At 38.9% G+C, this 17,066-nt stretch overlaps 5 protein-coding genes across 5 annotated transcripts; 4 read left to right on the top strand and 1 right to left on the bottom strand.

The window, feature by feature from the left end:
• LOC103456377 (uncharacterized) lies at positions 1-2,573 on the top strand. The gene is made up of 4 exons (XM_008396090.4): positions 1-981; positions 1,543-1,613; positions 1,718-2,111; positions 2,210-2,573. Exons 1-4 carry the CDS (start codon positions 883-885, stop codon positions 2,405-2,407), a joined length of 762 nt encoding a protein of 253 aa, XP_008394312.3. The 5' UTR covers positions 1-882; the 3' UTR covers positions 2,408-2,573.
• A 1,027-nt stretch (positions 2,574-3,600) lies between these two features.
• LOC103456375 (uncharacterized) lies at positions 3,601-6,679 on the bottom strand. The gene is made up of 3 exons (XM_008396088.4): positions 6,266-6,679; positions 5,673-6,109; positions 3,601-4,667 (listed from the first exon to the last, which is right to left on the bottom strand). The coding sequence occupies exons 1-3, from the start codon at positions 6,354-6,356 to the stop codon at positions 3,786-3,788; spliced, it is 1,410 nt and encodes a 469-aa protein (XP_008394310.3). The 5' UTR covers positions 6,357-6,679; the 3' UTR covers positions 3,601-3,785.
• Positions 6,680-8,855: 2,176 nt separating this feature from the next.
• LOC103456374 (UPF0057 membrane protein At4g30660-like) lies at positions 8,856-10,035 on the top strand. Its single transcript, XM_008396087.4, has 3 exons — positions 8,856-9,046; positions 9,152-9,330; positions 9,570-10,035. The coding sequence occupies exons 1-2, from the start codon at positions 8,957-8,959 to the stop codon at positions 9,290-9,292; spliced, it is 231 nt and encodes a 76-aa protein (XP_008394309.1). The 5' UTR covers positions 8,856-8,956; the 3' UTR covers positions 9,293-9,330; positions 9,570-10,035.
• Positions 10,036-11,119: 1,084 nt separating this feature from the next.
• LOC103415687 (F-box protein SKIP1) lies at positions 11,120-12,667 on the top strand. The gene is given in 4 exon segments (XM_008353990.4): positions 11,120-11,753; positions 12,127-12,258; positions 12,260-12,377; positions 12,379-12,667. Coding segments are annotated over 4 exon segments (828 nt in total). The 5' UTR covers positions 11,120-11,352; the 3' UTR covers positions 12,556-12,667.
• On the top strand, positions 12,638-15,316 carry LOC114821597 (UPF0057 membrane protein At2g24040-like). Its single transcript, XM_029094477.2, has 2 exons — positions 12,638-12,871; positions 15,043-15,316. Exons 1-2 carry the CDS (start codon positions 12,782-12,784, stop codon positions 15,169-15,171), a joined length of 219 nt encoding a protein of 72 aa, XP_028950310.2. The 5' UTR covers positions 12,638-12,781; the 3' UTR covers positions 15,172-15,316.
• Positions 15,317-17,066: the final 1,750 nt, after the last annotated feature.

Below are 17,066 nucleotides of genomic sequence, written 5' to 3'. Positions count from 1 at the left end.
GGGACAGCCACTACCCCAATACCTACAACTGCAAACAGCCCCATCAGAAAACAGCAGCTACAACATATGTCTCTCTCTCATTTATCCTTTTCTTTCTGCCTTTTTTTTTAATTTTTCATCATCATCAAGCCCCAATCTTCAATGCCCACCTCCTTCTCTCTCTAAAGCGCCAATCTTTCTCTCTCTAAAGATCCAATCTTTTCTTCTTTCTCTCTCATCCATCACAGAGAAAAGCGCACCTCCAAAGAAAGAAGGAACCTTGAAGTTACCTTCCCCCATCAAAAACAAAGAAGAGTCCACACAACACCCAACTCTTCCCCTCCGTGTTTCTCTCTCTAGAAACTCTCTCTCTCTCCAATGGCCCAGCTGGACCAAAATTTATGTAGAAGAAATCCAAAAAAGAAAGAAGGGGAAAGAAAGAAAAGAAAGAGGAGATAGATGTCTTCAAGTGTCCTCCAACCAAACCCACCTCACCTCACACATCTCTCTCTCTCTCTCATCAACTAACATGTTGCCAGAAATACCCTTCTGCAACCCCCCAAAAAATCCCCATCTTCATCACTGTCGTTCAAAACAACATTATTTTTCACCGAGTTATGTGGGCTCTTTTGGAGTTTTTGTTGTCTTGGTCAGAGTTTTCACAGAGAAAACAGGAAAGCAAGAAACTTCTCCTCCCTTCCCACCCCCTCTCTCTCCTTTTATTTTCTTCCTTGTCTTTCTTGTTTCTCTCTCTCTCTACCTCTCCCCTTCTTTATTATTTCCTCCCCAACTCTCTTTTCCTTTTCCTTACCCATCTCCTCCTGCCCCTCTTTCTATCTCTTCTCCCTGTAATTCTTGGTTTTTGGGTTCTGGGTTGCTTTACTTTTATCTCCCTGTGATCTGATGAAGAAGATGAAAGGGGTTGTTTCTGATGCTATGGAGGACCAGAGGACCAGGTTCAAGCACCAGAGTCTCATGCAGGACTATGAGGAGCTGCAGAAGGTATAAATCTTTTCTGGGTTTTTAAAAGATTTCAACTTTCTTTTGTGGGTTTCATTAGATCTGGTGTATGGTGTTCATGTCTCTCGGGTTTTTGTTTATGATTTCTGGGTTTTCTAGCTTTGGAATTTTTATGGTGGTTTTGTTTGTAGGTTGATTATTTAGAGAGATATATTGCTCAGCTATTTTTCCTGAATTTTTTTGAAATTTTTTCTCAGTAAGTTTATGATCTCCTCATGTTTTAGAGACTGCCCGTAGAAAAATTAGGAAAAGCAGCAGGAATTGGGAATTTGTAGGTATTTTTATGTTAATTTTTGTTTGGAAATTTTGTAGCTTCAGGGATTGGAAAACTTGTAAAAATGTTTGTATGCTAATTTTTGTTTGTAGAAATTGTATATAGGTTATTTGATGAATCTCAATCTTTACTGATTTGTGATCTACAAAATGTTTGAATACCTTGTTGTAGAGGGTTCTACGATTATTTGGTACACTCTTTTTCTTAGGTTTATGAAAATTGCATCTTAGAGCTTGATTAAACTAATTGAAGAATCATATCTATTGCAGGATGCAGATGCTACGAAGAAAAAATTGCAGATGATGAAACAGAAAAAGTCTACGCTCGTAGCCGAAGTAAGGTATAGCATCTAGTCCATACCTTTGTACACTTATAAGATAAACTGTGTTTACAATGAAAGAGGAAAGAGTTGACTTGGTAAATGTTTATCTTTTGAATATGCAGGTTTTTGAGGAGAAGATATAAATACTTAATGGGGAACCCGTCAATGAACCCTCGACCAAAGCAAGATGTTGTGCAAACACACAACTTAGAATCCCAGCGCGTCACCTATTTGAAGGGAAAGAGTTCCAGTAAGAAGGAATCTACTTCGCGGTACCCTCTTCCTGCATTAGACTTGAACAAAAAGGAAAAGGTTAAACATGGAATGGAAGACATCGTGCGGAAACCTCCTCCAAAATTTGGATTAAACCTTAATGCAAGGGCACTTGGCGGAAAGGAAGCTACTTTGCGAACCCCCACTCCAAACTTTGACTTAAATCAGAAGGAAAGGGTTCAGAGTGGGAAGGAATCGACAAAGCGAAAGAACACTCCAGTTTTTGACTTGAACCAGATTTCGGTAATCAAATAGTTAATGGTCAAAGTAATGTGCTTCGAGTCTCAGTGTAACTTCTGTTCTGTGAAGTTTGATGTTTCTTTTGTTTCATTTTGCTACAGAGAGAGGAGGAGGAGGAATTTCAAGCCAATTATGAGCCAATGAGGATAGAGGAGCCCAACAAAAGTTTACGCAGAGGGGGAAATGACGAGCAGCACAATGACATGAAGTTGCTGGCTTGCAGGACTATAGGGAGCGGGTCAAACCGATCGGGGAAGAGGAAGATTACTTGGCAAGATCAGGTGGCTTTACGGGTTTGATTGTATTTTTCTTAAGAGTATTACCATTGAAGATCATACATCTTGTCGGGGTTGGAAAGAGTAACACCTCAGTTACTGTGTTTCTTGGATTTTCTTCTTTGTAAAGTTACCAGTCTTACATATCGAAGTGTATTCAGTTGAAATGAAATGGTTTAAATCATTCAGATTTCGTTTGTGTTCATGAATGTTGCAAAAATTTGCTTAGGATGCACAGACAGAATTTGATTTTGGTTGCTTATTTGAAGTCATCGATGATCGATGTTTGGTGTGAGTGATGTAAAGATATTCCAAATTTTGTTCCGTTGCTTACGGCCGGGGTTCTAAACCGAAAGCGGCCGGCTAAGATAACTTTGTAAAGAAAAGGGGAAATCTTTGGGACCATTATGAGAGTTCGGTGTTTGGGGAAGGTGATGGTGAAATGTTAGTGCTTCTCCTAATGCTTCACCTTCATGCTTTCCCATGGTAGGAAGCAATGCTTTGGGCATGCGTGTTTTAACTTTTTAAGTTAGCTTTTTTAAGTGCCAAAGGATTTGTGGAGTGCGTTGTCAATGGATGCTTTACAAACCCCCTTTTCACCTACTTTACGAGGACTTACGCTTCGGTACTCCACTGTAGCAACATCTCTTAACTAATAATGTAAAGCTCAACTAGTGACAAGGGGTTGTAGCTCACGTGGTTACGGGTAGTAGGATTAGAGAACGATTAACTGGCTTGATCCTCCCTTGAGTTGGGTGAAGGGGTGAAGGGGTGAAGTTGGATTTTGAGGCCGCAATTGCTTGTTTCATTTGAGCGATAATCTAATTTAAATCAGGAATGAGATTTAAATTTAGGTGAGAGAGAGATCACACTTCTCTGGCAGGTGAGAAAGAGATTATACCTTTCTGGCCAACGAGGTTACGCTCACATCTGCATATCCGCAGATAAATACAACGGTACCTGATTTCTAACGTGCTGTGTAGATACAAGAAGTTTTCTGACTCATGATGCATGGACAGATCGAGATCGGCCTGGATTTCGATTTTCTGTCTTGTTTCGTTTGTTGGAATATATTTCTCCTCGTGAGTTATTCATGCCTAATAAAATGTTCCACTTATAGTAAGTTGGTCCAACTCTCATGGCTTCTTTTCCCTCCCTTAGGTCGTCCGTGGTGAATCGATTCCTAAAAAAGGAAAGTGATTTTCGAACACCCTTGCACGCTTCTAACGATTTATTTAATTCAAAGGCGAGAATAAAAGAAAGGCGCGTAAAAGGAGAAAATGGTGTACAGAAAATAATCTATGCCACTACAACCCGAAATTTGAAATAAAAAGAACAGAACAAACTCATTTCTAAATCTCTCCGGTCTCTTCTGCTACTTATTCATCATCGGGTATGCAGCTCATTTTTCTGTATCTGCAACAACTTCTGCACTGTCATTTGCTTCTTTTGCCGGAGCAACATTATGCATTCTTATTAGCTTCATCATGAGGCCATTGAACTTCTCGTGCGCTTCTTTGTCCGCATCAGCATCTACTGCCTCCTTACTAGCCTCTTCTGATGCTATGGGGGTTGCTGTTGGAATCTTCTCATGAGTTTCTTTGGCCGCATCAGAATCTTCTTCCTCCTTACAGGCCTCAGTTGATGCCATGAAACTTGCAATCGGCGCATTATTTTGTGTAAGCTCCTGACTCCTGGCAACGTGCTTCTTCCCCTTTATATGAGACGACCACACCTTTGGAGTGAAGGCACCAATTTTACACCCTTCACACCAAAACTTAAACTTCTGTTTCTTTACATCTTCTTTTCTCTCAACTCCGTCCACTATTTTAACCTTGTATTTGTTCTTCAGAACCTCTCCACACTTGTCTTTCGACATTGGTGTCTCCCCTTTTGAAGTGCCCTGTTTGTGCATTTTCTGGTTGGAAGCATCACTGGTTTCATTGTGGTCAAACGATTTCCTTACTTGTTTGGCCCTTAATTCTGTGCTTATGATACCATTGACCTCCTTGGGCTCAGAAAACTTTGCAGCTTTCTTTGACAATTTTGAATTGCTGGAGCTCGTGCCTGGTTTCTGAGCTCTCAGTCTTGCTTCCTTGGCTTGGTGCTTCTTACCATTAATGTGATGAATCAAGCCCTTCTCACTTGTTGCACTAACATGGCACAGGGCGCAACTCCATTCCTCTTTGGGTTTCCTTTTCAACCCAAATGGAGGCAGATCACTAGCACCCACCGTTGGTGGTATTTTCCGCCTGACTCCGGAGAGATTTGGGTTAGGTTTCGCCTGCAACAAAGATACTTACACAAATTACATTAACAACAGTCTTTGAATTCTAAACATGCAATTGATGGTAAAATCTCAACATCATTTCCAATGCGAACTGCGCTACCTGCTTTACAAATATTAACTTAACAGAAAACAACTTTTCGGTAATCTTAAGTAGACAAAACCAGTGATAAGAAATGTGTTGTCTAAGAAATCTGCAAGATACCAACCATCAATACGTTGACCATCATAACATTGATTCAAAACAAATATTCAAGATGTTGAAATAATTACAGAGGAATCTGTCTGCTCCAAGTACTTAGGTGAGAGGGTGGCATGTAGATACAATTTTGTATAAGGACAATACCTCACACAAGGCCACAAGCGACCACTGCATATGCATCAAGAGGGTAGTCTTCTCCAAGTGAACCAGCAAATGAAAAATCAATTTTCAACAATCACCAGTGCCATTAATCTTAGATTATTCCGTACCTCGATCAAACTGATGTCACTATAACATAATGAAATATTAAACCATCTTATTGACCGATCGAAGAAAAATAATCTAAGTAATGAATGACAATGATGCCCCATTGAGACGACTTTTAAGGTGCTGATCCACAAGCCAAGACAAATGGCGTATCTTGGCGGGCAATTTACCATCAATCTCATCTTTTACCTTGATGCTCATGGTCTAACCACGAATCTTGGGCCTCGTTTGGTGTCTATGATTGGATTTGATAACTCACTAGACTAAGTGTATGCTAATGAGAGAAAACGGATGTAATGTTTTGAAAGTTGACATCAATTTCTTACTTCATCATACATAGAATACTACGAGTTAACCAATCCAATCCTTGACGCCAAGTTATGCCTTCGTTACCAAGAAACCATACTAAACCAGAAAAAATCTCCAACTTTAGCACAAAACAGAGCATTCCCAACACAAACGCAGTAAACCATAAACAGAGCGTTATTAAGTTAGAAACCAATCAAATTTTAAAAAGTAGAAATGGCACTCACCAGTAAGATCAACTTGTCCTTATTGTTAGGAGGAGGAGCCGGAAGCGCCTTGAAGCCATTGGTCAGAGGTTCCGGTTGCCGCCGCCACGTGACCCTATCGAATGCGGCGGGCGCAAGAGAAGCAAACAATCCGAACCGGTCATCATCGAAGGGGTGGTGGACACTCTGGTCGAATCGCACTGCCCCGAACCGGACCTGATCAAAACCGAGACCTTCGCCAGAGGGTCTTCGCATAGCGATTTCCCGCTCCAGCATGAGCTCTCTCCTCACCTCCGCTTCGAGAGCCCGCCTTCGCGCAATCTCCTCCGCAATAATCTCCTCCCTGATCCTCTCCTTCTCCAGCTGGCGCTCGATCATCTCGTCGCGGACGGACCTCGGGTTGTGGAGCGGGTCCAGGTTCAATCTCATATCCGGATTCCGGAATATAGCTGTCTGGCCTGTTCAGAAAGAAGATTATCTCAGTTTAATCGCAGAGTGAGGAAATTAACTGAATTTCTAAGAAAATAACTGAAATTTGAAGTAAATTCATTTTCTTTTGGTTTCTCGACAACCAAACAGAAAATTGAGAGCAAAGTAAGAAGGTAGAGCGAGACCTCGGAATGAGGGTTGGTCGGAGGAGAAGTAGCTGCCGGCGGGGAAAGGCGGCGGGGGCCTCTCGTCCACCGATCGGAATTTGAACTCCATTGAATCACTCAATTGAATGTTGCGCTTTGAACTTTGAATTGGTAAAGTACAGAAACGAGAAAGAAGAAGAATGTTGCGCTTTGAACTTTGAATTGGTAAAGTACAGAAACGAGAAAGAAGAAACGTTTCCGGTTGGAGGTTACAGTTACAACAGCAAAATATATACTCTCTGCCTGGATACGCGGTGGAGAAATAGTGACGAAATGCTGGGTGGGTCGGCGGGCCCACGGAGGAGGGGAGGGGAGAAGCAGAAGCAGGTGGAGACGTGTCCGTGCCGTGGGCAGTGCCGCGGGAGGATCCTTTTCTCTTCTACCCTTTCTGTTACTTTACTGTAGGTAAAACCCTAAAGTTAAAAATCTCTTTTTTCGCAAGTAAATTTACTGTTTCGTTGTAAGCATTATTTACTGAACAATTACGGTGGTCGTACATAGAGATGCGGCATAGAAAGAAGAGAGAGATATGTAATTATGGATGTATTATATTCCATCCCATTATGACTTTATTTATATAGTAGTAGGGAAGATTAATTTCTCACCCCTTTTAAATTACAACTTTTAATAGGTAATCAACTCCAAATATGAATATAAGAGATATTCAAAGATATACTAGTATTTATACAATCACATTCCTAATCTATTAGGACTACAACATATTTTTATTTTTTGGAAGTCGGTTTAGGTATTTTTTGGAAGTCCAAAATGTTATATGGACTTGCATATTACATTAATTTTCTTTTAAAAGTAATCAGTTGGCTTAGTCACGGGAGTCCACTTTTATAGGATTATAAATACTCACAGAGGTATTTCAGTCTCCTTCTAACCACTATTATGTGGTTCACTTGCCAATAATAGAATATAAAACGTACCATCTGAAACAAGAGCAAAATTTGTTTCAATCTACTGAGACATGCTGCAGTGGCTGCATGTTACATTATGTGGACTTACACTAACTTAAATTAATAATGTATGTTGTTGCACTATGCGTTAACTTGTACGTTACTTTTTGTGTTGTGCTATCCACACATCTTTTTTTACTTCCCACACATCTCTTGATAATTTATGTCCATTTATCTTTTTCAATTCATCCGATCCGACGGTCGAAAATTAAAAAAATATGTGAAAAGTGAAATGGGATGTGTAGATATCACACTCCTACTTTTTAAGTTACATTTCTTATGACATTTTTTTATAGATACTTTTCCATTGATCAAAAATGTCATTTTCTGTGACACTTCTACGATGCGAAAGTCATCAGGTCAATATTACCAAGTACCAGTTTTGTCAATAAAAAAACATATTTTTTATTAGATATTTTAATGGGAGATGATATTCACACATTTTTTTTACTTTTTACATAATTTTTTACTTTCTGACCGTCGAATAAGATGAATTAAAAAGAACAAAGAACATAAATTAATAAGAGGTGTGTAAAAATTAAAAATGGGTGTATAGATAACACACTCCTATTTTAATTAGGTTAGAAATTTGAGCTATTATTAAATTTAGTTCAATTTATATTTTTTTAGCTTAAAAAATATTTATGATTTTCTTAATAGTTTAGAAATATTTCAGTGGATCAAAAGTAGGGACTAAGCCATAAGGCATCCTCAAACAACAAAGTCATAAGTTAAAAAATTCAAGAATTTGCTATACAATATATATATATATATATATATATATATATATATATATTAAGCCATAAACGCATTTTCATGTAACACTTTACACTATCCCTCAACTCATTTTCTTGTTTTGAAAGCGTTGTTTGATAACTTCATTACTAATATCATCAAATATCTCTCTATAAAAATAACCATGTTATTAATTTTCCATTGATCTCCCATTCAATTTCTTAATCGATTATTAATAAATTTCATGGCTATAAATACTATTTCAATAGTAATAGTAGCAACTGGAAGAGTTAATACTCATGTTATGTCTATCGCGTGGGTGCTACATGCAATATGTACATTTTCTCAAGAAAGGGCATCTGCTCCTTGGGGCCAAGGTGGCTTCGTCCTTGGTCAAAAGCTGTTTCATAAAATCAGTTAACCGAAGACTTAACAACAAAAACTAATGCAAGTATAAAAGTGTACAAAAATACGTATTTTTGTGAGTTTGAAGGTAGTAAAATGGAAATTACTCCAAATATATTTACAATAGCTATTATGCTTTACACAAAATCTAAACTGCGATAAGAAAATTTGAATTCCACGTGTATAAAAGAAGCACACGCCCTCTTACTATTCTGACTACGCCCACGTCTGCTAAAAGAAAGCGTCCAGTGCCTCATTGGTTGGGTTGATGCTGTATTTCGGCCCAATACATAAACAAGCCCAAAACTGTGAATTATTTATATAAGGCGGGGTTTGGTGCCAAAAAAGCCCAATAAAGTGGATCATCCGTCACGATTGAGATACAAGAGAAAGTCCCTATCAGATTGATAGTCAAAGACGACCCAGGAATCAGATTCAGATTGTGTTTGGCTCTTACAACCAACCATTGGATCGCCTTATCCTTGTTTGCTTCTCCATTAAGACCAAGCTCTCTCTCTCTCTCTCCTCTCTCTCTCTCTCTAGAAAAAAAATCTGAGAAACAAAAATGCCGAGTGGCTGTGAGATCTGCTGTGAGATTCTGATCGCAATTCTGCTCCCTCCGCTGGGCGTTTGTCTCCGGCACGGCTGCTGCACCGTAAGTCCCCTTTCTTTCTCCTCCGTCTTCTTCGTTTTCTGGTGGCAGATTTGATGTTATTAATGGTGAAAGATTGAAATTTTGGATTTGCAATTATTTACGCAGGTGGAGTTTTGCATATGTTTGCTGTTAACGCTGCTGGGTTACCTTCCGGGAATCATCTACGCCCTCTACGCCATCGTCTTCATCAATCGCGACGAGTACTTCGATGAGTACCGCCGCCCCCTCTACGCCTCCTCCGATTAAACCAATTCCTCAGTTATTTTCCCGCCTCCTCCGATTATGTAGCCACCTTTCCCTTCTGGTTTTTTTTTCTTTTTTTTTTTTGAGTTCTGAGGGATCGTTGAACAAAAAAAAAAAAAAAAAAAAAATTAGATCTTTTGTTTGCCTGTTATGTTTATAATAAAATCTGAAATTGTATGCTTCATATGTTGGACTGATTGCTTGTTCTGGTTCCCCAATTTTATATTTGATCTAATTGAATATTTCACTTAGATTGCACTCTGTTGTTTGCTTGCTGCAGTGATGTAAATGGAAGTAACGGAGTGGCTTTGCAGTGATGTAGAATTGCCTTGGGAGAAGCTCATCATGTTGTAAATTGTGGTAGAAAGGGAATTTTATAGTATGCTCCATTGGCACTAAAATCTGTCAGATAAAATTATAGTGTATACAATATACAGAGTACCTAAGAGTTGTTTGTCTAGCGGTTAGGTTCTTGATTCTCTCTCTAAGTGGTCTGGGGCTCTGTCTCTCCCACGGTCCACACCTAGCAAATGCTAGAGTTTCTTACTCAGCAAATATTGTGAGTCAAGCGGGAGCCTAGTGATTAGTTTAGTCAAAAATTCGGATACACTAGTTTCAAAAAACATAAGTGTATTTATATATATACAGGAGCATATCATTAGGCCTGTAGCAGGCCGTTGGTTATGATTGATGAGACTTAAATGGCTATTTGATGAATGCTGATGGGCACTTTTGATATAGAAAAACTTTAGTGCGTACGTATGGATCACTTGGGCGTTTGCCTCCACATTCACACAAGCGAGTATTTTTGAAAAAGCCTTATTGAAGTTTCTCTACCAAGCTAGAACCAACGAAGCTTCCTTTTAGTTTTTTTGAAAAAGATATGATATTAGATTTCATTTTAAGAAAGCTGTTCCTTCTGTCCTATTGGTGGGAGGTGGGAGATGGAAGGGAATATTGCATTAAAACATATGGGCGAATCATCTAACAAGCCTTTCATTTTGTAGTAATTTTGATTATTTTCGGCTCGAACGATAACATTTTTAGTTACGCAATGAGATTTTGTGCATTTATATTGTGTAAATATTATATACAATCAGTTATAAGAGAGATTAACATTTAAGTTAAAATTTGGCCACTTACATGATGAATAGATCATCATGTACCTGTCAATAACAAATTTAACGGTTCATGATGAGCCGTCCATAGAATAGGATAGGGAGATGAGTCATGAGCCACAGCAGCGACACGTGTCAAGTTTTGGAACAACCTTGCACGTAAATTGACCGATCTACCCACACTTCATAAGGCCATCTCCAACCGAAGGGTCCAGAGGGCCAGAGGGCCGAAAATAGCCCTAAAACCGTCTCCAACCGAGGGCTAGGCCAGAGGGTTCTGGAATCTGGGAGGGCCCCACGGGATCGGAGAGGGCTGGCTGCTTTCGGCCAGCCAGCCAGCCCCGGGGCTGGCTATTTTTTTTTTTAATGTTTCCTATTGCTGTCGGTTAAAACCGACAGCATTAAAGAGCTTTTTTTTTTTAAATAGTTCTACTATTAGTGTCGGTTATAACCGACACTAATAGTTTGAAATGTTTTTGAATGTAACGGCTAGTAGCCGTTGGATTATTAGGCCTCTCTTTTTTTTTTTTTTTTTTTAAATGAATTTAAACTTCTTTTTTTCCCTTTTTTTTTCCTTTTCATATGAATCAATTTTTTTTTCATATTTTTTTTCCTATAACTTCTATTTCACAAAATTTGTTTCATATTTTTTTTCAATTCTATTTTTTTCGTATAACTTCCTAGGCCATTTATACAACATTAAATTGTAGTTTTTAAATAATAAATTATGTTTGGCCCTATGGCCCTTTGGCCCTCGGTTGGAGACGGTTTTTTGTGACAGGGCTAAAACGAGCCATTTGGCCCTCTGGCCCTCGGTTGGAGACGGAGGCAAATATGGCCCTATACTGTTCATTAAAATATTAATATCTTGGAGAATCTTGGAGGGCCAGAGGGCTCAAACGAGCCCTCTGACCAGCCCTCGGTTGGAGATGGCCTAACTTTCCCATGAGGTGCTCCAACCGAAAAAAACCGAACTCCTTTGTTTTCGCGCAACCACCGAAAATGGAAACAATCAACAACGAAGAAACAGTGACTGAGTCCGGCTCGGACTGGGCCGAGTTGACCCAGGAGTGCCTGATCAACATCCTGGGACGGCTCACCCTGGAGCACCGATGGATTGGGGCGATGCTGGTCTGCAAGTCGTGGCTGCTGGCGTGCAAGGAGCCCTGCCTCAACTCCGCCTTCGACCTCGAGCCGCCGTTCTAGTCCGCACGGTGGTGGACCCCGGAGTTCGAGCGGCGGGTCGATTCCATGCTCCGATCTGTCGTCGATTGGAGCGCCGGCTCGCTGAAACAGATCCGCACCACGCAGTGCTCCAATCAGTCTCTCTCGCTCGTCGCTCAGAGGTATAATAAATCTTTCATTTCCATAACAGAACACGATTTGTTTATCTGTTTTGAATTAGGAGAATCGGGTTATGCATAATTTGGAATGAGGAAAAGTAGGTTATCATTGATTAGACGTTTTCGGCATAAAGTTTTGATCTTGATTGTTGTATGCTGAGCTCAAGGTTTAGATTTTGAGTTTTTGGTTCGTCAAAATTTGATCTTTGAGGTTTGGATTGTGATGGCACTACCTTTAGTTGGTTAATAATCTTTTCGGAATCTACGATTGGAATTTTTTTTTTTTGGCCATATATTGCATTTTGAAGCTTCATTTTTCCTTTCCGTTTGAATGATGAGGTGAGACATTGTTAGTGATGGTAATGTAATGTTTTAGGTGCCCGAACCTCGAGTTTCTTTCGATCAATAGCTGCCCGAATGTGACTGATTCGTCCATGGCTGATATAGCGTTTCGCTGCCCCATGATCCGGGAACTTGACATCAGCTATTGCCACGAAGTATCTCATGAGTCTGGCGTTGATTGGGAGGAACTGCCCAAATCTGAAAATCTTGGAACGGAATATGATGAATTGGTTAGATCCATCCCAACACACTGGTGTTGTTCCGGACGAGTACTTAAACACTTGGGCCTCAGGATGGAAATTCAGAAGCTGCTGCAATTGGCAAATCTATGCCAAATTTGGAGCACCTTGAACTTCGATTCTCAAAGGTAGCGGCTAAAGGGTTCGCTTTGATATCTGTAGGATGTCCAAATGTCGAGTACTTGGATTTGTTTGGGTGTGTGAACTTGACTCGTCGGAATTGAAAGGCGACTGAGGAATCAGATTCAGATTCTGTTTACATCTTATAACCAACCATGTGAAATTGAAGGACGGCTGAGGAATCAGATTCAGATTGTGTTTACATCTTATAACCAACCATTGGATCGCCTTATCTTTGTCTGCTTCACCATTAAGACCAAACTCTCTCTCTCTCTCCCTCTCTCTCTCCTCTCACTCTCTAGAAAAAGAAAAAAAATCTGAGAAACAAAAATGCCGAGTTGCTGTGAGATCTGTTGTGAGATTATGATCGCAATTCTGTTCCCTCCGCTAGGCGTTTGTATCCGGCACGGCTGCTGCACCGTAAGCCCCCTTTCTTTCTTCCTGCTCCGTCTTCTTCTTCTGGTGGTAGATTTGATATTATCAAGGGATTTTATCACAAATAGTTTTTGAAATTGGCCAATTCATCTGAAATTGAAAATCAATAAACGTAATTCCTGAAATTAAGTGTCGCAATCAACATAATTTTTTCAAAAAATCTGTTATGTGCTGATCTGATACTTGATTTGATTACATAAATTTAATTAAATATTGATATGTGAATTTAAAATATTTAAATAATTAAAAAACTTAATTTATATAATTATAAACTTAAATTTTTTTTTAAAATTACTGTTCATCATCTTCTTCCCTCCCATCCGAGTAATCACCCGAGCACGAGCACAGCCCTTGAGGTCGACCAAGCTCCAACTTTCGCCACTCCGTCCTATGCTCTTGCCTTTTCGGGTCGGGCATGGGTTCGACAGCCCAGATACCCTCTGATCATTGGCGGCATTGACATAGCTCATGACAGAGGTTGTGCTGCGCATTCCAACAGTAATTCCTCCATTAATCTGCTTTTTCTAATTTGTTTTATTATATTTTCGATTTAATTTTTGAATTTTGGGGATGTGTTGCTTCATTGTGTGGGTGGAGGCGATATTGGGGGCTTTGGGGCTTCTGGATATCATGCAGGTGTTTCCCGATTCGGAGCGGTTTAAAGATTTTTTAGCGTGACTGGTATACGGTGGTATATTACATGTTAGTATACAAATAGTAAGATATAGATATGTGTGTTAAAAAATTGATAACTTACAAAATAAAATTTTCCACAATTCTTATTAAAACACGTGGTGTACCATTTGTATTCCTATCACAACTAAAAATTTCTCGGAGCGGAAGCGGAATGATGTAGCTTCCTTGGGTGGGAGAAGAAGATGACTCCTCATCTTTTTCTTTTTTTTTAATTTAAAATTTTTAATTCCAAAAATTAAAATTGTTTTATTAGTATTTTAAGTATTTCTAATCCACATGGCAATATTAATTAGATTTGTAGAACTCAATTATGTGTCATACAAGCACATAACATATTTTTTTGGGTAAATTACACAGTAGCCCCTCAGGTTTTGAGGTTTATTACAACCCCATACCAACAACTTTAAAACATTTCACTTTCGTAGCTCAAGTACTATTTTATTTCAATATAATACATCCGTTAGATTTTCCATCCATTAATCCGTTAAATGCTGATGTGGCTGCCGCCACGTGGTAAATTTTTTTTTTTTTAAAACCTGAATTTTCTCAACAAAAAAAAAAAAAAAAAATTCAAAAATCGAAACCCACATTTGCAACCAGCGATCAAAAGGAGGAAAAGAAGGAGAAGAAGAAGGAGGAAAAGAAAAAAAAAATTTTGTCCCTCCCCCAGCGACAAGAAGAAGAAGAAGAAGAAGAAGAAGAAGAACCCCCCCCGGCGACCCTCCTCCCGTACCCCCTCCGGCCCGACGACCCTCCTCCCGTCACCCCCCCCCCGCCGCGCCCAGTGACCCCCTCGGCGCCCTTGTTGCAGATCTGGGTTTCTATTTATTTATTTATTTTTTATTTTCTTCCTTCTTCTTCTTCTTCTTCTTCTTCTTGGTTTCTATTTTTTTTTCTTTTTCTTTCTTCCTCCCTCATCTTCTTCTTCTTGCAGATGTTGGTTTCAATTTTTTTTTTTGAGAAAATTCAGGTTTCTTAAAAAAAATTTAAAAATTATTTTATTTGTCACGTGGCAGAATTTGGCAACCACGTGACATATATGTGGCAGCCACGTCAGCATTATTTTATTTGTCACGTGGCAGAATTTGGCAGCCACGTGACATATATGTGGCAGCCACGTCAGCATTTAACAGATCAATGGATGAAAAATCTAACGGATGTATTATATTGAAATAAAATAGTACTTGAGGTATGAAAGTGAAATGTTTTAAAGTTGTTGTATGGAATTGAAATAAACCCCAAACCTGAGGTATGAAAATGTAATTTACCCTATTTTTTTATTGAATTGTGACAGAATGATCACATTAATTTGTGATATCCAATTTCAGGGATTACATTGATTGATTTTTAATATCATGAACCATCTTAATGAATTTGGTCAATTTCAAGAACTATTTATGATAAACATCCTATTATTAATGGTGAAAAATTGAAATTTGGATTTGTAATTATTTATGCAGGTAGAGTTTTGCATATGCTTGTTGCTGACGATGATGGGGTACATTCCGGGAATCATCTACGCCCTCTACGCAATCATCTTCATCAATCATGACGAGAGCTTCCATGAGTGCCGCCGGCGCCGCCTATGATGATGTAGCCACATTTCCCTTCTGTATTTTTTTTTTTTTTTGAGTTCTAAGGGATCGTTGACCAAAAACAAAATAACAAAAGGGGATCCTTAGATCTTTTGTTTGCTTGTTATGTTTATAATAAATTCTGAATTTGTGTGATGCATATGTTAGATTGATTGCTTGTTTTGGTTGCCGAATTTTATACTTGGTCTAATTGAATATATCACTTAGATTACACTCAGTTGTTTGCTTGCTCCAGTGATGTAAATGGAAGTAATGGTGACACGCTCGACCCCGATATCCTCCAAATACCTGAGGTAGGCACGTGCTGGTTGACACCCGACAGTGACGAAGTCATACTAACATGCATGTGAAGTAACGAATACAAATAAAACTTATAAATTTTAATACAATGTTTATGCAATTGAGGAACGTGTTCAAAGTATACAACTAATTCGAGACACTAGAAAGGAAAATAATATAAAATTGAATGGACAAAGAAATGGGTCCTACATCGAGATGACTCCAAGATACCAATGTGGAAATGTCTTGACGCCGGAATCGTATGCCTCGATTATAAGTCCTGAGAGGCCGCAAAACAAAACATGAGTGAACCAAGTTAATATATAAATAGTAATAAATCAGTTAATCTTTAATGTACTAACCCCCATGTTTAGAAAACTCGTATAACATAATAAGTAGTAGGTTTTTCGAAAACCCTAGCATGCCATAAAACCTTTCACAAAACATATATCATATATAGTGTGCTTAGTAGTGGTGTATATATAAGGCATATACATATATAGAATATTTCATTCACCCGAAGGCACATAGAACACTTCTTTTTCATTCATCCGAAGGTTTTACATCACGCGTCTGTAGGAAGGTCATTCGCCCATAGGCAGAACATATGCCCGTAGGCACTAACCAAACGCCCGGTCGTAGCCAATATAAATATCTTCCGGCCGAAGCCACCAACGTACACCCGGCCGAAGCCAATATAAATATAAAATGCCCGTAGGCTTCTACATCACCCACCCGAAGGCATATAAGTATCAATCGCATGTAGGCAGGACCATTCGCCTGTAGGCAGTAACATTCGCTCGTAGGCAGGATCGTTGAGTAACCACTAAATAAGTACATAAAGACATTAACATACTATTTCTAACAGGGAAGTATTATTGGCACTTCAAAAATCTCATTCTACACTCCTCACAAGTGTATTTTTCTTTCCTAATTTATAAAGTTTAGGGGTGTATAATGAGATTTTTGGAATGCTAATAACAATTCCCTTCTAATATATATATATATATATATATATATATATATATCCTAATTGGTATTTGGTACCTACAACGTCATATCGTAAAACCTATCATAGTATATAGTTATCAATCATATATACTACGAATAACATAAAATCGATAAAGCATGAATATCATAAAGTGTAAATTTAATTTACTCATAAACATTTCATAAAACGTAACCATTAAATCATGCTTTTCATGTATGTATTTCTAATAGAAAAATATGCATTTTAGAAAGGGTCCACTCACAAATACTTCATCGTCGAAGAGGCGTGCAACTAGCGAAGACAGAAATGCCATAAACAATTGCACCTAAGCACATAAAGGTATCAATTAATAAAACTTTATCAAAACGATTAAATTTGGGAAAACGGACGTCATAAACAGATTTAGGACTTCGAAATTAGTTTAGAAGGGGTCCTGACCGAAACTTGAAAAAGTCAACGTTGACGAGTCAACGGTCAGCATTGACCAAAAGTCAACGGTCAACAGGTCGGGTCAAAGGGTGGGTCAACGAATTGGGCTGGATCTCTCTTGGGTTTAGGTCGGCTCTCTTTTAGGTTTGGGTTGGTTTTCTTTTGGGTTTGGGTTTGGGTCTGAAGCAAA

This window comes from Malus domestica, chromosome 15 (genome assembly GCF_042453785.1).
Source record: "Malus domestica chromosome 15, GDT2T_hap1".
In the NCBI taxonomy this organism is placed as follows: Eukaryota; Viridiplantae; Streptophyta; class Magnoliopsida; order Rosales; family Rosaceae; genus Malus; species Malus domestica.
The sequence above is the reverse complement of the archived record's forward strand: the minus strand, read 5'-3'. Positions and strand labels throughout refer to the sequence as shown.